At 45.5% G+C, this 22,177-nt stretch overlaps 1 protein-coding gene across 2 annotated transcripts in view; it reads right to left on the bottom strand.

Moving 5' to 3' along the window:
* ash1l (ash1 (absent, small, or homeotic)-like (Drosophila)) overlaps positions 1-22,177 on the bottom strand; it is a 408,509-nt gene that overhangs the window by 4,749 nt on the left and 381,583 nt on the right. For both annotated transcript variants that reach the window (XM_072282409.1, XM_072282400.1), the window contains exons 20-24: positions 12,724-12,972; positions 9,487-9,573; positions 6,563-6,653; positions 2,882-3,020; positions 1,889-2,061 (exon numbers count right to left, since the gene is read on the bottom strand). In XM_072282409.1, the coding sequence (XP_072138510.1) occupies positions 1,889-2,061; positions 2,882-3,020; positions 6,563-6,653; positions 9,487-9,573; positions 12,724-12,972 (739 nt within the window). The remainder of the gene's footprint in view (positions 1-1,888; positions 2,062-2,881; positions 3,021-6,562; positions 6,654-9,486; positions 9,574-12,723; positions 12,973-22,177) is intronic.

The following is a 22,177-nucleotide window of genomic DNA, read 5'->3' as shown; positions in this document are numbered from 1 at the left end:
ATTATTTTATGCTCATTAATTAGGTCAAGTTCATTGTAATCATACTGTATACAAGCAAACGAAACATTCCTCAGTGCACACACAGCACATAAAACAAACTATAACCACAAATAAATTAATAAAATATAATTCAAAGTGCACGTGAAGTGTACATCACAGGTAAACAATAAACAGCTCTCCTAGTGGAGAGCTCGGTGATGGCAGGGTATTTAGTCTCACAGCCTGAGGGAAGAAGCTGTTACCCAGTCTGACAGTTCTAGTCCTGATGCTCCCATACCTCCTTCCTGACGACAGCGGGTCAAAGATTGAGGGATGGGTGGTAGGGATTCTCAACAATGCTTTGGGCCCTTTGTACACAATGCTCCTGATAAATGTCACAAACAGAGGTTAATTGCTTACTGTAAACTATTCCCAATGTGAGTAGGTGATGAGAGAACTGAGGCTTGGGGGAGTTGAAGGGATTATAAGAGGGAGTAGGTTACAAGGAGAATAAACGCGCCAGTTTCAAATGATGGAATTGCTTAACAGTGGCATAGACTCGGCAGATCGAATGATCTCCAGTACATGAAAAGAGAAAGAGCCAGCTACAGAAAGGACTTGGTTCCATACCTCTTTGGGGATAGACCAGAATTCTTCTCATGGTTAAGGTTGTCCTTATGTTTGAGGTTGAGAAGTATGATATGATGAGTACAGTATGATGGACATTAGAGATAAGTGGAGAGGTTGGGCAGGCTGGCATTTTATTCCTTGTAGCATAGGAGACTGTGGTGTCAGTGGAGAGGTGTATAACATCATGAAGGGCATCAGTAAGGTGTTACTTTTCCCAAGGAAAAGGAATTCAAAAACGAAAGGACATAGGCTTAATTGAGGGCATAATTTTAAGCTGTTTGGAGGAAAATATAGTGAGGATACCAGAGGCAAGTTTTTTTTATACACAGAATGGTGGGTGTGTGGAATACATTGCCAGGTAGAGGCAGATACATGAGGGACATTTTAGATGGACACACGGATGGAAGAAAGATGTAGGGCTCTGAGCGAGCAAAGGGTTACATTGATCTTTAGAGAAGGTTAGAAGTTTGGCATAACATTTGGGGCCGAAGGGCCTGTAAACAGAGGACTGCAGTAATGACAGAAGTTTGGACAGGCTGGGTTTGTTTCCACTGGAGGGTAGGAGGCTCAGGAGTGAACTTCTGGAGACTTATGAAATTTTGAGAGGCATAATAGGGTCTTTATCCCAGGGTGTCTACTGCCAGAAGAACACGGGTTTAAAGCGAGAGGGGAGCAATTTAGAAGAGATCTAGGTTTGTGAGTGTTTAATAGGGAGCAGTGAGTCACATTCTTTATGCAGAAGATAGTGTGTGTATAACAACATTTAAAAGCTAGTTGGATAGGTATCTGAATAGAAAAGGTTTTGAGGGATTAGAGTCAAATGAGGCAAATGGGACTAGCTTCGGTGGGCACCTTGGTCAGCACAGACAAGATGAGCCGAAGACCCCATTTCCATGCTTTATTACTCTGTAACAGCCAGAACAATCAGATTCTGCATAACAGCAATGCTGCAAAGAGTTCAAGTGGGTATGGTAGTGTAGCGGCAGGTTCAATTCCCGCTGCTGTCTTTAAGGAGTTTGTACATTCTCCTTTCTTCTCACATTCCAAAGACATGGGTTAGTAGGTTAATTGGTCACACAGGTGTCATTATATGTCATGGGCTCATTGGGCCAGAAGGGCCTGTAACTCTTTAAAAAAAAAGTCAGTGGTTTACTGAAGGATTTCCGTGGTGGCTGTCAGCTTCAGCTGCTTTCCATTGAAATAACACTGTCAAGAATGTCATAAACATCAGAAACTATGAGACACAAGGAAAGGGGAAACTGTGTAATGACACACTCACCTTTACAGAATGTGTAGAGGTCTAACACGCAGCAGGTTCCCACCACAGCCTCCAAAGGGATGATCTCATAGAGGGGCACTCTGAATAACTCGTTATGGTAAAACCGTCTTGATGGGGAGTGATGCGTCTCGTGGGGCCGGAAGTAGTGGTGACCAAAGGCAAATCGCTCCCCCCTGTGGAATCAAGCAGATATTCAGCATTCAGTAAAGACTGGAGCACTACACTTCACAATACCTTCAATCATGGAGGTTCCAAGTACTGTCCTCTCATGTTAGCAGAGCTTATGTAACACAGATGTACAGTACTGATGGGGACGGGTCTGTCACTGTATAACCCCGGTATACAGTATTGGTGGGGACGGGTCTGATGCTCTATACCACTGTGGTACAGTACCAGTGGAGATGGGTCTGTCACTGTATAACACTGGGGTACAGTATTGGTGGGGACGGGTCTGTCACTGTATAACACCAGGGTACGGTACCGTTGAGAACAGGTCTGTTGCTGTATAACACCAGGGTACGGTACCGGTGGGGACGGGTCTGTTGCTGTATGACACTGGGGCACAGTACCGGTAGGATCAGGTCTGTCACTGTATAACACTGGGGCACAGTACTGTTGAGAACAGGTCTGTTGCTGTATAACACCAGGGTACGGTACCGGTGGGGACGGGTCTGTTGCTGTATAACACTGGGGCACAGTACGGGTAGGATCAGGTCTGTCACTGTATAACACCAGGGTACAGTACCGTTGAGAACAGGTCTGTTGCTGTATAACACCAGGGTACGGTACCGGTGGAGATGGATCTCTCACTGTGTAACACTGAAGTACAGTACTGGTTGGGGAAACAGATGTGTTGTTGTATAATGCTTTGGGGTTAGACCTGGTTGATAGGGACTTTTGTCTGTTTTTACACTGGGGTACAATATAGGCAAAGACAGCCATGAATTTCTGAGCTATTTCCAGACTTTTGTACTGAAGCACTTGCTGCCTTACTTATCGTTTTTCCAAAGCTTCTCGATACGGAAGATATCAAGTTTGTCCCGGTTGATGTGGGATAGGAGCCGATAAGACTGTCGCACAGGCTGCCCCTCTGGACCTCGCCGATTATCCCTCATCAGGTAAACACAGTCACCTGTAGAACACAAACACACACCATATCAACTCTGCTTGCTGCTGGCATTGAGAAGGAGGTACAGGAGCCTCAAGTCCCACAGGCTCCTGATTCAGAGGGGAAAGCACTGAACTGATCCCACAATCTGGACAACATGTCATCCATATTTACTGTTTATTTAATAATTATAATTATTTTTTCTCATTTTGTATTTGTACATTGATTAATTGTCCGTATTTGTTGTGTGCATTTTCACTGATTCTATTGTGTTTTTATTGTATCTACTGTGAATGCCTGCAAGAAAGTGAATCTCAGGGTTGTATATGGTGACATATATGCACTTTGATACCAAATTTACTTTGAACCTTTAAGTTTCTGAACTTTGATGTCTATCACAGCAGTGGGGGGGGGGGAAGAGACAATAAAAGCCTGATGGAGAGGCAGCAGCTTAAACACCCCCACCCACAGGATTTAACAACCTAATCATGTGGGATCTCATGGCAGGTTAAATGTCTCCTTGTGCTGTGAGATGTATCACATTTGACCACAAAGTTAATTAGTGCATGAAATCCCACTTTCTCTGGTCATACATGTGTCTGATGTGCATATTCATTGGCTTAAAACCTTTCAGGCCTGTTGAAGAGTCCATGCTGTGCCCTGGTGTGGACTGATTACCTTCTACCAATTGGCAGAAGATACAAAGACCCTAAAGCATATACCATCAAGATCAGGGACAGCTTCTATCCCACTGTTACCAGACTCTTGAATGGACCTCTTGTACAATAAGATGGACTCCTGGCCTTACAATCTATCTCATTACAATCTTGCACTTCATTGTTTACCTGCACTGCACTTTTTCGGTAGTTCACACTTTAATTTGAATAGTGTTGTACAATCTCAATGCACTGGGTAATGAATTGATCTGTATGAATAGTATCCACAACAAGCTTTTCACTGTATCCACTACATGAGGCAATAATAAACCAATTCAGAATTCTTGTCCCTTTAAGAGGAAGCTGTCCACGGAAATCCCTGCAACTACGCTTGGGTTTGCTCTACATTCCTCTCGTTAAGGTGGACGCTAACTTTTATCGTGAAGAATTTGGAGTTTAAAAATAGAGTGGTTATTTACGATTGTAAAGTGTTGTCATCCCTCACCTAACCAAGGATATACAGATTATAACTTTCTACTGACATCCCAGGAGGTGACTGTTGCTTGGCCACATAAAGTGTCAGACCATGGAAATTGCCCCCAATCATCCTCCGAACAGGAGAAATGCCTTGTTAAGTATGGTGAGAGAGTTGCAGAAGGTCCGCAACCAAAAGTTTCATTAAGTTGGAAACGCCGTTGGCTGAGATAGCTGAAGTTGCAACGGTAGTTAATTAGTACAGATCTGCACTGAAGATTCAGAACACGCTGGACCATGGGAGTTGCTGGAGCACAGAGTTGAGAGTTGTAGCACTGGAGGTAATCTAGAAGAGATTCACCAAACTAATTCTTTTTTTTTTGGCGTGTGCCTGCGTGCGTCCGTGATGATGTCTTTTTCATGGCTTTTACAAGGTGCGGAGCGAGAGAGAGAGACTATGTGGTGCACCACTCCTCACACAGACATTTTCGCAGTATTTTCCCCTTCATGTTATGAGGTCAAGTTGCAATCTCGACACTCAACCCGGCACGGATGGAAAGCGTACTTGGGAACGGACCCAACTGGTTTCGAACCTGGGAACCTCCGCTCCCGGGTCCGGCACCGATGTCATTGTGCCACCAGCCGGCCTTCATCAAACTAATTCACAGGAAGAGATGGCTGTCCTATCAAGTGAGGCTAAGTAGTCTGTATGTTTCAGAAGAAATATGGGTGACCTCATTGAGACTATGGGCTAGTCATTTGTTCCTTGGAGATACTGGTTGCATTAACATATAACAGGATCTGTCCTGGGACTAGCACAGTGACATCTAAACAAAGGCAAAACAGCATTTCTAGTCTTTTTTTTTAAAAAGAAGTTTGCGTGGATTTGGCATGTCTTTAAAAACTTTTGACAAACTTCTACAGATACGCAGTGCAGAAGACCATCATGGCCTAGTATGGAAACACCAATTGCCAGGAATGGATAAGGCTACAGAAAGTATTGGAAACAAGAGAAAATCTGCAGATGTTGGTAATCCAAGCAACACACATAAAATGCTGGAGGAACTCAGCAGCATCTCTGGAAAAGAGTAAACAGGCAACATTTCGGGCTGAGACCGTTCATCAGAATGGACTGATTGGATACGGCCCAGTCCATCACAGGCAAAGTCTTCCCCATCATTGAGCACATCTACAAGGAGTGCTACCACAAAAAATCAGCATCCATCATCAAAAAACCTCACTATCCAGGCCATACCCTCTTCTCAATACTACCATCGCAGAGGAGGTACAAAAGCCTTAGGTCCCACACCACCAAGTTCAGGAACAGTTATTACCCTACAATCATCAGGCTCCTGAACCAGCGTGGATAACTTAATTCACCACTACACTGAAATGATTCTACAACCTGCAGACCCACTTTCAAGGCCTCTTTACAACTCATGTTCTCAGTATTATTTTTATTTGCAGAGTTTGTTTTCTTTTGTACATTGGTTGTTTATCAGTCTGTTTATGTATAGTTTGTCATAAAATTCTATTGTATTTCTTTTTTCATGTAAATGCCTACAAGAAAATGAATGTTAAGGTAATAAATGATGACATACAACATACTTTGTATATTGTCAAAGTACTTACACATTACCATATACTACCTTGTTAGGTGCATAGAAATTTCTCTTCCAGGAGGGTGGTGTATCTCTGGAGTTCTCTGCCCCAGAGGACGGTTAGAACCAGACCACTGGAAGTATTTAAGGCGGCAGTACATCAGCAAATTTTGGGCTTTATGGGAACTGGTGTAGTTGAGGCCAGCTTGGATCGGCCATAATCATATGGAATGCAGGTCAGGCAAGCTGCTCCTGTTCCCATTTTCTTGTGTGTCCCTAAGAAGAGTTAGGCTTTGCTGGAGTTTACCCAGCTCAAACTCTACAACCACTGGCGTGTAGCTGTGCCAGCACCTTATGCTGAAACAGCTGTTGCCCTCATCCCGAGAAGCAGAGGTCCTCGCAGGCATGACCCATCAATGGTAGTGAGTGTCACAGAGCACCGTGAATCACTGCTCTCTATCTCACAGGTGGGGGGGGGGGTGTAATGCCTGCAATCAGCTATAAGTCAGGAGGAATCCATAAGGCCTCCAATCTACCCTGCTACCCTGACATGGTCTCACACTTTACTGTTCACCTGGCACTGCATTCCCTATTCTGCATTCTATTATTGCTTTATCTTGTTCTACGGTAATGATCTGATCTACATGAACGGTATGCAAGACAAGCTTTTCACTGTTATCTCAGAACATGTGACAATAATAAACCAATGCCAGTGCCATCCTACTCCCACCCCAGGGGACAGTTCTTTAATGAACTCATGGCTTGCACCAGGTCCATTGATTGGCAAGTGCAGGATGCACCCAGTCTCCCCCAACCCACACCCTAGTTTACCTACCATGTCGAAGCAGGAGGTCATCTCGCAGCAGGCAGATGTAGTACACACAGCCAGGCTGGGCGTAGTGGGGCTGGGGGATCATGGGAACTTCCTGAAATGAACAAAACAACAGCAAATGCCAAGTTACAAGCAGTACAGAAATAGGCTCTTCGACCCACCACATTGTGCCCAACTAATAATGAAAATGCAAACTAAACTATTCCCTTCTGCCTACACGATCTCCATATCGCTCCAGGCTCTGCATATTCACATGCAAACCTAAGAACCTATTTAATATGTCTACCACTACCCCAGCAGCACATTCCAAGCAACTACCACCCTCTGTGTAAAAAAAATCCTTCCCCGAACATCTCCTTTGAACTTACCCCCTCTCACCTTAAATGCATGCCACCTAGTATTAGGTAGTTCCACCCTGGGAGGAGTTACAGAGATAGTCATTGCCTACCCCAACCTATGGCTTTCATAATCTCGTAAACTTCTAACAGGACTTCCCCGCTCCAGAGAGAACAACTCTAGCTTGTTCAGCTTCTCCTTGTAGTACATGCCATAAGACACAGGAGCAGATTTAGGCCAGTGGTCCCATTGAGTCTGCTCTGCAATTCCAACATGGCTGATTTATTTTCCCTCTCAACTCCATTCTGCTGCCCTCTCCCTGTAACCTCTGACACCCTGACTAATCAAGAACCTATCAACCTCTACCTTAAATATACCCAATGGCTTGGCCTCCACAGCTGTCTAATCCCAGCAGCATTGCCCTCTCCAGAATTGCATAATACTCCAAATGTGGGCTACCCAGAGGAGGGAAACCTGCAAAGTAACTTCCTGAGTGCTGAACTCAATGCCTTGACTAATAAAGGCCAACATACCATATGCTTTCTCTACTAATATGATTTCAGTTTGTGGTTCCCTCCCCATTCAGCCGCAAATTGCTTACTCCAAAGTTATTTGACTGGAATCAGGCATAGCTCTCAGATGGCCATTTTTTTAAAGTAAGATTTTATTCTGCTCAGTTTGTCAACCTTGCTTCTATGAATGCTACCCAACACCTTCAATACTTTGCTTATCCAGTCTAAAGGTGGTATCTATTGTCAAAAGTTCCCCACCAGGCCCTCTTGTTACGGCTGCCGTCAAGCAGGAGGTACAAGTCCCACAGCACCAGGTTCAAGCGCATCCACTTTCCTACAATCTTGAACTGACCCGCAAAACCCTAACTCCTATCCTCAGTGATGTATCACTATGGAACACCTCTTGCACTACCATGGACTTGTCCCTTTCTTTGTTACTGATATCTTGTTTTCCACAGTCTTCACTGTCGCCTCTGATTCTGCTGAAAGTAAAATTTTTATTTTGCCGGTATCCACTGCACACAACGAAGTCAATTTGGTCTGATTTGAAAACATCACAAAAGTTTCTGTAGTCTAAGGTAAGTTGACAAAGAACTTGACTAAACCTATTCTGCTTTCCTTTCATCCTGTTTTTAACCATCTCCTCCTATTTACCACCTGCAATGAACAAGCCTTCACTTCCCTCTTTCCATCAGCACTGGTGTGATCCAACCTCTCGTAGCTACAATCCTATCACAGACAATCCTGTGTACTCTACATTCCTCTCTGTTTTATCTGCAAGTTAAAACTGTGTGTGTGGGTGTGTGTGTGTGAGAGAAAAGTCGCTTGTTATTATGCCACAGGAGCTAGTGTCATTGCCCTACAGCTCCCAGGAGCTGGGTCCCTGATTGCAGTAGCTGGCATCTGTACAGAATCTGCACCTTCTGGGTCCCCCGGCTGCTCTGCTCCCCCCACGTTACTGAGTTGTCCAGCATTATGGGCTCTTCGGCCCACTGACCACAAAGCACCCGTTGATACCAACTCTACATTAATCCCAATTTTATTTCATTTTCTCCACATTCCCACCCAGATTCTGCTCCTCAGCCACACACTGCAAAAATCTTACAGTGGCCTATTACCTGCACAGCTTTGGTAAGTGGGGAAATAAGTGAAGCACTCTGGGGAAACCCACGCGGTTACAGGGCGGACGTGGAAACTACACACACAAGGTGCCAGAGATTGAGACTGAGGTGGTGGCTCTACGGGCTGCACCACTGGGTCATCCAATAGGTGACTGGCAAAAGAATGTGAGGGGAATTGATGACCATGTTTGAGAGGGATTATATGTGCAGGGGTGAAGAGAAATAAGGGAACAGTATTAATGGGATTGCGCCTTGAGGGTCAGCATGAACACAACAGGCTGAAGGGCCTTCTGTTTCATTCTGAGAGAAATAAAGATAGCTGTAGAGTCACACAGCATAGAAACAGACCCTTCGTTCCCCCCCACACATTCATGCTGAACAAGATGTTTACTTGAACAAGATGTTTACTTGAACAAGTCCCCTTTGCCAAATGGCCTGTGTCTTATGGTTTGGTCCGTATCCTCTAAAACATTCCTCTCCATGTATCAGTCTAACTGTATTTTACCCCCATGCTCCCCCTCACTTTCTCTGGTAGCTTGTTTCACAATCCCATTACCCCTCATCTTTCATTCTGAGAGAAATGAAGGTTGTCATAAATTTAATTTTAAACCCATACTCTCTAGTTTTAGACTCCCCTACCCCAATGAAAAGACTGATCAACTGATCATTTCCTTATCTTTGTCCTTCATGCTCTTACAAACCTCGATAAGATAAAGAAAGCATGTACTGAAAAAATAATTAGCACGAAGTTTGAACTTGTCTGTAATTGTCATTGCTAGTTCTGATTTGGTTATACCTTAGAGCTGGTTACATGTTGAGTGGTTTTGTTTTAGTGATGAAAAATACCAAATGTTACCAAACACCGGGCAACGGCAAAATGTAACTTCTCCAGAATCGACCCAGGAATTACAAAAACAAATTCAAGCACTGATTGTCAGGCGGAGGGGGGCCAGCTTACCCGTTCCACAGGCCGAGGATCACACTGCTCACACAGGTAGTGTTCGACATCTGCAGTTACGCGCATACAGTCACAGTGCTGCCACACCTAGGGGTGAAAGTGGCAAAGAATGAATTCACAGTGCAGCCTATTCCCTCTTCTCCTCCCTCTCCCAGATACAAAAGCCTGAAAGCATGTACTGCCAAGCTCAAGGACAGCTTCTATCCCACTGTTATAAGATTATTGTATGGTTTCCCAGTACCTGACAATCTACCTGGTCATGGCCTTGCACCTTATTGTCTGCCTATTCCGGTAACACTTACAATTTTTATTTATTTAGTTAGAGATACAGCACAGTAACAGGCCCTCTTGGCCCAATGAGCCCATGCTGCCCAATTAACCAACTTATCTTTGGAATGTGGGAGGAAATTGGATTACCTGGAGGCACCCCATGCAGTCACAGGGAGAATGTACAAACTCCTTACAGTTAGCTGCGGGAATTGAATCCTGATCAGTGATCAGGGCACTGTAAATATTTTGACACGAAAAGTCAACAATTCCTTTCCTCCCCACAGATGTTGCTCAACCTGCCGAGTTCCTCCAGCAGATTGTTCATTGCTCCAGGTTCCAACATCTGTAGTTTTGTGTGTCTCACCTTCTTTAAATTGGCTTCTTGGGTCAAATTAGTGACACTCTTAGCCCTTCACTGCTGAGCCTCTCCAAAGGGAATTAAAACAAACTGGTACGGTGACTAGAGCAGGCTGACAAATTCCAGACACCAGAAATGCCGCCTTTTTTGATTTGCGTTTTGTGCCAACAACACACCAGCAAACATACTACAGCAGATCCTGATACAGGGTTTCAACCTGAAATGTTGACAGTTCCTGCCACCAATCCCCTGCAGATGCTGCTTGATCTGATTTCCCCCAACAGATCACTTGATACTACAACATTACCTGGCTTTTGTCTCCGGGCACTGGGAATGCTCAGGAAAATCAGATATATCATTCTGTCCCAGCTTCACAGAGGCATTGTCCACGCGTGGCCGGAGGTTTGAGGCAGAAGAGTAACAAACTCACTGGCACAAATACACATGAATAAGCTGCTGCCTTAGCCTATCCACAATATGACAAGAACAATACAGTGTCAAGCCAACAATCAACACATTTTCCTGAGCACGCACAAGTTTATGCCCTGTGAGCTCTGCTTAAATCACACTGTTTAAATGCATCTTATGGCAGTAAAAAGAGGACCCAGAGGAGATTTCGAGAATGATCTGAGGAATGAAAGGGTTAATGTATGAGGAGTGTTTGCTGGCTCTGGGTCTGTACTCACTGGAGTTTGGGGGTGAGGGGTGGAAGATGGAATATTGAAAAGCCTGGAAAGAGCATAGATGGAGAGGATGTTTCCTATAATGGGGGAGTCTAGGACCAGTGGGCACAGACTCAGAACAGAAGGACATCCCTTTAGAACAGAGATGAGGAGGAATTTCCTTAGCCAGAAGGTGGTGGATCTGTGGAATTCATTGCCGTAGATGGCCATGGAGGCCAAGTCATTGGGTATATTTAAAGTGGAGATTGATAGCTTCTTGATTAGTAAGGCTGTCAAAGGTTACCAGGAAAAGAAGGATAACAGATCAGCCAAGATAGAATGGTGGAGTGGACTTAACGGATAGAAAGGCCTAATTCTCCTCCTATGTCTTGTGCTCTTAAACAGTGTATGTGTTTATTTGGTGCAGTCACTCTACCCAACAGTATCTGCTAACTACATACACCATCCTCCAAATTACTAATCTCTCCTGACAAACTATGACATTGTCCTCTAAAATGCCCCTTGACCTCAGTCACAGTCCACGTGCTCAGCTCCAGATCTATCTGTTCAACCCAGGACCATGAGATCATGGGCTTGCTGGGGGCTCTCCTGGAGTCCAAGCCTTTAATGAACAGATTATTTACACCTGCTGGCTGTTAGAGACCTCTCTGTCTGCCAAACTAAACACAGCAGCTGAGAGAGCCAGAGCCTTCTCTGGAACATCGCAGCGTGACTCGGGCATGGTGCTGACAACCTCGCCAATGGCAGCCTCAACACTCGCCCTCAAGGTGCATCTACTCAATGTGAATGCTCGTGGGCCATTGTCCAGTAGTCAGAAGCACTCCTGGCAGATGAAATGCTTGTGGTCAGGAGCCTGGACAAGAGGTCCAAGTCTGTCGACTCTTACGTGCTCCAGCATGCCCCAAGTGCATGATGTTGAACCAATAAGGCGTAATGATCCAATATGCAGGATTGTAAGCTACAGAGAGCAGTGGACTCAGCCCAATCCACCTTGGGTACATCCCTCCCCACCATTGGGATACTCAACATGAGTTGCTGCCTCAAGGCAGATTATATCATCAAACATCCCCACCATCTGGGCCATTCCTTCTTCTCACACCTCCCACAGGGCAGGAGGTACTGAAGCCTGAAGTCCCACATCACCAGGTTCAGGAACAGCTACTTCCCTTCAACCGTTCAGTTCTTGAACTAAGCGGCACAACCTAGTCACTACCTTAGTACAGCCATCTTGACCATTTTGCACTATGATGGCTTTTTGTTTTGTCCCAGTTGGGTTCTGTCTTGTATATTTCATGTTTTTATTCTGAATGATGTCTGTTTTATGTAATGTGCCTATGGTACTGCTGCAAGTGAGTTTTTCATTGTTAGAGGAGATTGTGCAGAGGCTGGAAATCTTGAACAACACAAGCTGCTGGAGGAACTCAGCCAGTCAGACAGCATCTATGGAAGGAAATAAACAGTCGATGTTCCAGGCCGAGAGTCCTGATGAGGGGTCCCAGCCTGGAATATCAACTATTCATATAGTAGACTTGTTGACTTCCTCTAGCAGTTTGTGTGCACACATGTACTTTTGTATCTGACAATAAACTCGGCACAGTAGGGCAGCGGTTAGTGTAACCAGCAACCTGAGTTCAACCCTGCTGATGCCTGTAAGGAGTTTGTACCTTCTTTCCTTGGCTGCACGGGTTTCCTCCCACACTCCAAAGATGTATGGGTTAGTAGGATAATTGGTCACATGGGTGTAATTTGGCAATGTGGGCTGGTTGGGTCAGAAGGGTTTGTTACTCTAACCAAAATAAATTCAACTTTGACATTACAGCCCCCTTCTACTTGCCCTTGCAAGACAGGGAGCTGGAGCTGAATGAAGCCCCACTGCCTGGTTGTCAGAGGGAACACAGTGCTGCGTCGGTACAGCCACGCACTCACCATGCACTTCTCGCACTGGATCATAAGCCCTTCGTCCTTGTAGAGGCCACAGATGCAGCGGATCACATCGTCGTCCTTCTCGATGCCGTTCTCCTTCTCGCCGATGGAGGTCTCGCTGCTGTCGGCCTCGCTGGCAGTCTCGCCGATGATCTCATCGATCTGGGCAGAAGCTTCATGCCGCGCGTTATAGTACACCTTCCTCAGGCGGCAAACGTCTCTGCCTATGGAAGACTTCCTGCCGAAATATTTCTGGAGTGCACAAAGTACAAACGAAAACCATAAGTGCTACAGTGCATGGGCAGCCAACACACTCACATGATCGGAAGAGATCAAGATACCCTCCTAATGATGGCGTACTGTCTGTCTGGCGTCAGGTGTTGGTTACAAGCTTGACTCCAAAGGTGTGATCACAGCCAGAGGTACAGCCCAGTAATCCCACTGAAAAGATGTAGGGGCCATGCTAATGCAGCTGGTAGAGCCCGTCTTACAGTTCCTGTGACCCAACCTCTGATGTGTTGTCATTGGAGAAAGTCCAGAGGAGGTTCACAACGATGATTCCGGGAATGAAGGGATTAACATATGAGGAGCGTTTGGCAGCTTTAGGCCTGTATGCACTAGAGTTTAGAAGGATCACATTGAAACCTACTGAATGTTAAAAGGAACTAGAAGCACACCCTCAAAACTGAGGGGCGACCTTTTAGAACAAAGATAAGGGCATCAAAGGATATGGTGAGAAGGTAGGTATACGGGGTTGAGTGGGATCCGGGATCAGCCATGATGGAACAGTGGAGCCGACACGATGGGCTGAATGGCTCCTATGTCTTATGGCTTTATGCTGTTCATGTGGAGTTTTCACGTTCTCCCTGTGACTGTTTGGGCTTTTCTTGGGTGCTCTATCTCACCACACCGTACACCCCCCATATCTCCAACTGTGGGTTCAGTGGGTTAATAAAGGTGCCTCTTGTGTATGGGTGAAGGGTAGAATGCGGGAGAGGAGAGCTGATAGGAACGTGGGGAGAATAAAATGGATCAGTGTAACTGAGTAACACATGCAAAGTGCTGGAGCAACATCCACAGAGGGAAATAAACAGGTCAGCACTTTGGGCTGAGACCCTTCATCAGCACTGAAAACGAAGAGGGAGAAGCCAGAATAAGATGGGGGAAGGGGAAGGAGTACCGGCTGGCAGATAATAGATGAGGATAGGTGAGGGGGGAAGGTAGGTGGGTGGGTGGGGAGGGGGAATGAATTGAGAAGGTGGGAGGTGATATGTAGAAAAGGTAAAGTGCTGAAGAAGAAAGAATGATAGGAGAAGACAATGGATCATGGAAGAAATGGAAGTAAGAAAGGAACTCGAGGGAGGTGATGGGTAGTTGAGGAGAAGGGTGAGAGGAACAGAAAAAGGGAGAACGAGGGGGGAGGGAAAAATTACAGGAAGTTGGAATGTAATTGGTGCTTGATGTTCAGCTATGTGACTTTGGCTTGAAGGAACCTCAGGACAAAGTTACCATGGGATCTCACGTGACAATCCCAGTTCACAGCAATCCGTGTGGTTGGAGTGGAAAGTGCTAGCACTCATCGCTACCATCAGAGAGGAGGTACAGGAGCCTAAAGACCCACACTCAATGTTTTAGGAACAGCTCCTTCCTCTCAGTAATCAGATTTCTAAACAGTACATGAACCCTACCTTGCTACTCTTCTTTTCTCTTTCTTTTTTTTATTATTATAACTTGAAAGTTTTTTTTTAAATGCCTGCACAGTGCTGCTGCTGCAAAGCAACAAATGTTATGACATATGTCAGTGATAAACCGATTCTGATTCTAATGTCACACAATGCAGGGGGAGGGTCACACACTGGACACTGAGGCACATTCTTGGGACCGAGACACGTAAATTCACCTTGTAGTCTACACTTGGGGGTGAGAATAGTGGCGTGTGGGGCTTCAAAGGAAGTGATTAGTTTGCAGGACCCTGGGCACAGGGCTATCGTGGAAACACAAGTGAAGCAACACACAGGATGCTGGGTGGGGGAACTGAGCAGGTTGGGTAGCATTTGTGGAGGGAAATGCTTAGTCAATGTTTAAGCACCAAGACTTAAAGTTGGATCCTGGTGAAGAGGGTGACAAGCAGATGGAGGACGGGAGAGTGGAGATAACAACAGAGACTTGGAGGTAAGAGATGGAAGTAAGAGATGGGCTGCAGATGAAGTAATCTAATTGGAGAGGAAGGCAGAGCATGAATAACTGGAACAACAGGAATTCTGCAGATGCTGGAAATTCAAGCAACACACATCAAAGTTGCTGGTGAATGCAGCAGGCCAGGCAGCATCTCTAGGAAGAGGTGCAGTCGACGTTTCAAGCCAAGACCCTTTGTCAGGACTAACTGAAGGAAGAGTGAGTAAGGGATTTGAAAGTTGGAGGGGGAGGGGGAGATCCAAAATGATAGGAGAAGACAGGAGGGGGAGGGATGGAGCTAAGAGCTGGACAGGTGATTGGCAAAAGGGATACGAGAAGATCATGGGACAGGAGGTCCGGGAAAAAAGACAAGGGGGGAGGGAACCCAGAGGATGGGCAAGGGGTATATTCAGAGGGACAGAAGGAGAAAAAGGAGAGTGAGAGAAAGAATGTGCGTATAAAAATAAGTAACAGATGGGGTACGAGGGGAGGTGGGGCATTAGCGGAAGTTAGAGAAGTCGATGTTCATGTCATCAGGTTGGAGGCTACCCAGACGGAATATAAGGTGTTGTTCCTCCAACCTGAGTGTGGCTTCATCCTTACAGTAGAGGAGGCCGTGGATAGACATGTCAGAATGGGAATGGGATGTGGAATTAAAATGTGTGGCCACTGGGAGATCCTGCTTTCTCTGGCGGACAGAGCGTAGGTGTTCAGCAAAGCCTCCTCTACTGTATTTGCCGAACACCTACGCTCTGTCCGCCAGAGAAAGCAGGATCTCCCAGTGGCCACACATTTTAATTCCACATCCCATTCCCATTCTGACATGTCTATCCACGGCCTCCTCTACTGTAAGGATGAAGCCACACTCAGGTTGGAGGAACAACACCTTATATTCCGTCTGGGTAGCCTCCAACCTGATGGCATGAACATTGACTTCTCTAACTTCCGCTAATGCCCCACCTCCCCCTCGTACCCCATCTGTTACTTATTTTTATACGCACATTCTTTCTCTCACTCTCCTTTTTCTCCCTCTGACCCTCTGAATATATTGCTTGCCCATCCTCTGGTTCCCCCCCCCACTTGTCTTTTTTCCCGGACCTCCTGTCCCATGATCCTCTCGTATCCCTTTTGCCTATCACCTGTCCAGCTCTTGGCTCCATCCCTCCCCCTCCTGTCTTCTCCTATCATTTTGGATCTCCCCCTCCCCCTCCAACTTTCAAATCCCTTACTCACTCTTCCTTCAGTTAGTCCTAACGAAGGGTCTCGGCCTGAAACGTCGACTGCACCTCTTCCTAGAGATGCTGCCTGGCCTGCTGCGTTCACCAGCAACTTTGATGTGTGTTGCATGAATAACTGGGTCTGCAAGCAGAGTTCCGGACCTCTGATCCAGAGCCACAATTTCAAATCCTACTGTGGCTTCTTGGGAATTTAATTTCAGCAATTAACAATGAACTATGATAAGAGAAACCATAAAACTATTTGACTCTTGTAAAGACCCATCGGAGTTACAGGGAAAGTTGAACAGGTTAGGACTTTATTCCCCAGAATGCAAGAAAATTAGGGATTTTACAGAGTTAAAATTATGAGGGGTATAGATAGGGTACATGCATGCAGGCCTTTTTCTCCTTAGGTTGGGTGAGGTCGTAGGCTTGGGGTGAAAGGTGAAATGTTTAAGGGAAACTTCTTCACTCAGACAGCGTGGAACGAGCTGCCAGTGGAAGTGGTAGATACGGTTTCAATTTTAACACTTAGGTGAAGTTTTTGATAGGGATGTGGACGGCAGAGGTATGGAGGGCTATGTTTCAGGTGCAGGTAGAGCTTCTTTCTTTCTTCAAGCCGTGCTGCCCAGCAACCCCTGATTTAACCCTAGCCTAACTGCAGGCCAATTTACAATGACCAATTAACCTATCAACTGGTAAGTGGCAGAAAACTGGAGCACTTGGAGGAAACCCACGCGGTTACAGGGAGAATGTACAAACTCCTTACAGACAGTGGTGGGAATTGAATCTGGGTTGCCGGTACTGTAAAGCGTTGTGCTAACCACTATGCTCTTGTGCCACCCCGTACTGTAGTGGTCTATGACTCTAATGGGGAAGGGAATCAGTTGTCCTTGCTTAGGTAGGACAACACCCAATGCCAGGCCTTTCAACGTGGTTGACTTTCAACAATGACAGGTTGCTGAACAGACCAGCGAGCAGAACAGAAGTGTTGCAGGGGAGGTGGCAGACTAGAACCTTATTCCTTAGAGTGTAGCAGACCAAAGAGTGCTCCATTCAAGGGTGACAAGGAATGTTCAACCCTCATGGACGAATAGTAAAACAGAAAAAAGAAACCACAAAGGAAAGAGATTTGTAATTCGGTTTCATGAACGGTTCCCAAGAGTTGTGTACTGGCACACTGCCAGAGCAGCAGAATCCACAGCATTTATCTGGCATCCATTATCAGAGCCCTAGGCCGTAATGCCTGGTCGAGCGGCTCTCCTGCTGGGCCCACACCTGCTCCCAATTCCAGTTAATGAGCTGCAGCCAATTACGCTGAAAACAAGCCGACTGCCAAAGGATTGTTTGGAAACTCCATGACAAACACCTCCCCTCTTCCCAGTCACCCTTCCTCTGACACATCCCCCATCTCGGGAGATGAGTGAAGATCAGATCCAGTGTGGCGGTTAGCACGACACTATCACAGCTTGGGGCTGTTTCGGAGTTCAATTCCGGCGCTGTCTGTTAGGAGTTTGTATGTTCTCCATATGAACTGTGTGGGTATCTTCTGGGTGCTCTGATTTCCTCTCACAGTCCAAAGACATACCGGGACCTGTTCTGCACTACACTTCTGAATAAATATATACATAAATTTAAAAAAAAAAGAGTACAGGAGCTGAGATATTATGTTGAAGTCGTACAAGATGTTGGTGAGGCCAAGTTTAGAGTATTGTGTGGGGTTTTGATCACCTATCTACAGGAAGGATATCAATCAGATTGAAATAGTGCAGCGAAAATTTACAAAGATGTTGCTGGGACTTGAGGACCTGAGTTATAGGGAAAGGTTGACCAGGTTCAGACTTTATTCCCTGGAATGTAGGAGAACGAGGGGATACAGAATTACGAAGGGTATAGATAGAGGTAACTCCGGTTTGGTGAAACTACAATTAGAGGTCATAGGTTAAGGATGAAAGGTGAAATATTTAAGGGAAACCACTCAGAAGGTGGTGTGAGTTTAGAATGAGCTGCCAGTGGAAGTGGTGGATATGGGTTTGACTGCAAAACTTGGTTAACTACATGGCAGAGAGGGGTATGGAGGACTACAGTCAATGGGACTTGGCTCAATAACAGTTCGGCACAGACCAGAAGAGCCAGAGGCAACCTGTTTCTGTGCTGTAGTTATCTATGGAGGGAGATGTACAATGATATTTGGATAAGGATCCTTCATGAGGTCCTCGACTACCACCTTGCACTTCTTCCTCCCTTCCCCCACCTTCTTGCTTTGACTTCTCATCTTTCTTTTTCCCAGTCCAGATGAAGGGTACGGGCCCAAAACCTCAACTGTTTACTCTTTTCCACTGATGCTGCCTGGCCTGCTGAGTTCCTCCAACATTTTGTGTGTGTTGCTTGACCTCACCTACAGCCCAGATGAAGGGTCTAGACCCAAAACAATGACATAAGAACATAAGAAATAGGAGCAGGAGTCGGCCATCTGGCCCATCGAGCCTGCCCCGCCATTCAATAAGATCATGGCTGATCTGTCCGTAAACTCAGCTCCATCTACCTGCCTTTTCCCCAAAACCCTTAATTCCCTTACTATGTAAAAACCTATCTAATTGTTTCTTAAATATATCTAGTGAGGAAACCTCAACTGCTTCCCTGGGCAGAGAATTCCACAGATTCACCACTCTCTGGGAAAAACAGTTTCTCCTCATCTCCATCCTAAATCTTCTTTTCTGAATCTTGATGGGATGTCCCCTAGTTCTAGTCTCACCTACCAATGGAAACGACTTCCCTACTTCTATCTTATCTATGATGGCCCATTACCCTCCACAGATGTTGCCTGAGTTCCTCCAGGTTTCTAGGTGTTACTCCACATTCCAGCATCTGTATTTTCTGCATCTGCAGAATTAGATGGGATTGTAAATTGGTGGTTGATGCAGAGCACACAGTTGGTGGGCTGAAGGAGCCGTTTCCATGCTGTATGCTCTATCACCCATAATCCTCTTTCTCAATCCCCATCTCCCCTTGACTCTCCTATTTCTCAGCTCACCTACTTGCAATCAGCATCTCTCCATCCTTCCTCTCCTGAACACATGTCATGGCCTCAAGCACTACTACATCTAGTTATTTCAATATCCTTATATTAATCCTGCAGGGCTTGACGGTATTCATGGAGACAAAGTCTTGTTGTCGAACCCAGCAATGAGGACAGTCAAGCATTTAATAAGATCATAGAACATAGGAGCAGAATGAGGCCACTCAGCCCCTAGAGTCTGCTCCACTATTTAATCACCTCTGATTTATTATCACTCTCAACCTCATTTTCCCGTCTTCTCCCTGTAACCTTACTAATCAGAACCCATCAACCTCTGCTTTAAATGTACCCAACGACTTGGCCTCCAGAGCTGTCTGTGGCAATTCCACAGATTCACTACCCTCTGGCAAAAATAAAGGACTGTATTAAGGTTACTGCAGGAAGAAACACAAAGGTGTAGACAGAAAACTGGACGGCTGATTGAACAGAAATGGATCATAATATACTGATGAAGAGTCTCAGCTCCACACCTCCAAGTGTTTATGCTCCTCTATAGATGCTGCCTGACTTTTCAAATTCCTCCAGCGCTTTGTGTGTGTGAATCATAAACTAGATATAAATGGATCTCTCTCTGGCTGGCAACACCCAATGCACAGTGGCCAAAGGGAATGTTATTGAGCCTTAACTTTTTCAGTGAATGAAGTCACTGAAGGCAGGGTTGCTAACCTCTCTAAGGATGCACAAGGGAAGAATGCATGCTGAGAAGAGGACATCAGAAGCTACAAAGGGATATGGGTAGGTTGAGTAAGCAAGCAAAGATATGGCAAATGAGAAGAAATATAGAGTAAAATGAAAAGAAATGTGAATGTGTCTGTTTTGGCACGAAATATACTGTCCAAGAGGTGAAGGGTTGCAGACCTCTGAGATGCAGGAGGATCTGTACCAGAATCAGATTTATTATTATTGACATAAATGTGTGAAATTTGTTTCACGGTAGTGGTACAGTGCAATACATAACAATAAAATAATTCTATAAATTACAATAGTAAGTATAAAATGTGAGTAAGTAGTGCAAAAAGAGATCGAAATAAAAAGGAAGTGTTCATAGGTTCATGGACTGTTCAGAAATCTGATAGCGGAGGGGAAGAAGCTGTTCCTAAAATGTTGTGTGTTTGTCTTCAGACTCCCGTTTCTCTTCCCTGATGGTAGTAATGAAAAGAGGGCATTTCCTGAAGGTGAGGGTTCTTAATGATGGATACTGCCTTCTGACTAGACTGGGTGGTACACAAAGGTAGAGTAAGGAATTACGAACATTAAAAAAGGGCAACACACATCAAAGTTGCTGGTGAACGCAGCAGGCCAGGCAGCATCTCTAGGAAGAGGTGCAGTCGACGTTTCAGGCCGAGACCCTTCGTCGGGACTAACCTGATTAAAAAAAAAGGATTAAAAAAGGGCTATCACTTATTGCCAGGGGAAAATGAATTAAAAGAGTAGAGACGTTATTCTTCTGTTATGCAGGACATCAGTGAAATCACTTATGGAATACTAGTGGCAGTACTGCTCTCCAAACATTGGTTTCCACTTTAAGGAAGGGTACAGCGTACTGTAGGGAGTTCTATGCAAGGACACTGGGAGCAGGTAGGTTGCCCGAGGAGGAAAGTTTGGCCAGGATAGATTTGTATCTCCTGGAATTCAGGAGTGGGAACTTGACTACAACCCAAAAGCCTGAGGTCTAAGAGAAATGTGTCAATCAGTTAAGACAAAGATGAGGTGATCTTATTTCTAGGAGGACAGAGTGTCTTTGGAACTTTCTTCCTCAAAGGGTGGTGAATGCTTTGAATATTTTTAAGGCCTGAATAAGAGGAGGAGGAAGGTTATCAGGGTTTGATGGGATGGCAGAGCTGAGGCTATTGTCAGATCAGCTAGGATTGTATTAAATAGTAGAGCAGACATGTATTAAATGGCAGATAGCTTGAATATTTTTTAAGGCAGATATATGTCCTGAATAAGCACAAAAGTGTTCGACAGGACGGCAGAGCTGAGGTTACCGTTAGATCACCGGGATACAAATGGCAAATAAGAGAAAATCTGTAGATGCTGGAAACCCACGAGCCTGCTTGTCCAGGTAGACCCATTGTTTCTGCTTGTTCCTGCCCCATTGAATACACGTCTGCATACCTCACCTCAGTTTTATTACCCCTGGTTCAGTCCCTTCCTACCTACATCCATGACACTTCACATGTTCTTGTTCTTTTCAATGATTTCAAGTTTCCTGGCCCCAATCATCTTCACTGTGGATGTCCAGTCCCTGTACACCTCCATCCCCCACCAGGAAGGCCTCAAAGCTCTTGTTTCTTTCTGGACACCAGACCCAACCAGTTCCCCTCCATCACCACTCTCCTCCATCTGGCAGAACTGGTCCTCACTCTCAACATTTTCTCCTTCAGCTCCTCCCACTTACTTCAAACAAAAGGTGTAGCCATGGGCACTCGCACTGGTCCCAGCTATGCCTGCCTTTTCGTTGGCTACATGGAACAGTCCATGTTCTAAACCTACACCAGTACCACTCCCCAACTTTCCTACACTACATCAAAGACTGCATTGGTGTTGCTTCCTGCACCCATGCAGAGTTTGGCGACTTCATCAACTTTGCCTCCAACTTCCACCCTGCCCTCAAAATTACCTGGTCCATTCCCGACACCGCCCTCCCCTTTCTTGATCTCTTGAGACAGCTTATCTACTGATGTCTATTATAAACCCACAGACTTTCACAGAAGCAGGATATTTCAGTGACCACCCATTTTAATTCCACTTCCCACTCCAACATGTCATGCAATGGTCTCCTCTGCTGCCATAATGAGGCCACACTCAGGCTGGAGAAGCAACACCTAATATTCTGTCTAACATAGAACATAGAATAGTACAGCACAGTACAGGCCCTTCGGCCCACAATGTTGTGCCGACCCTCAAACCCTGCCTCCCATATAAGCCCCCACCTTAGATTCCTCCATATACCTGTCTAGTAGTCTCTTAAACTTCGCTAGTG

This window comes from Mobula birostris, chromosome 2 (genome assembly GCF_030028105.1).
Source record: "Mobula birostris isolate sMobBir1 chromosome 2, sMobBir1.hap1, whole genome shotgun sequence".
NCBI classification, from domain to species: Eukaryota; Metazoa; Chordata; class Chondrichthyes; order Myliobatiformes; family Myliobatidae; genus Mobula; species Mobula birostris.
The sequence above is the reverse complement of the archived record's forward strand: the minus strand, read 5'-3'. Positions and strand labels throughout refer to the sequence as shown.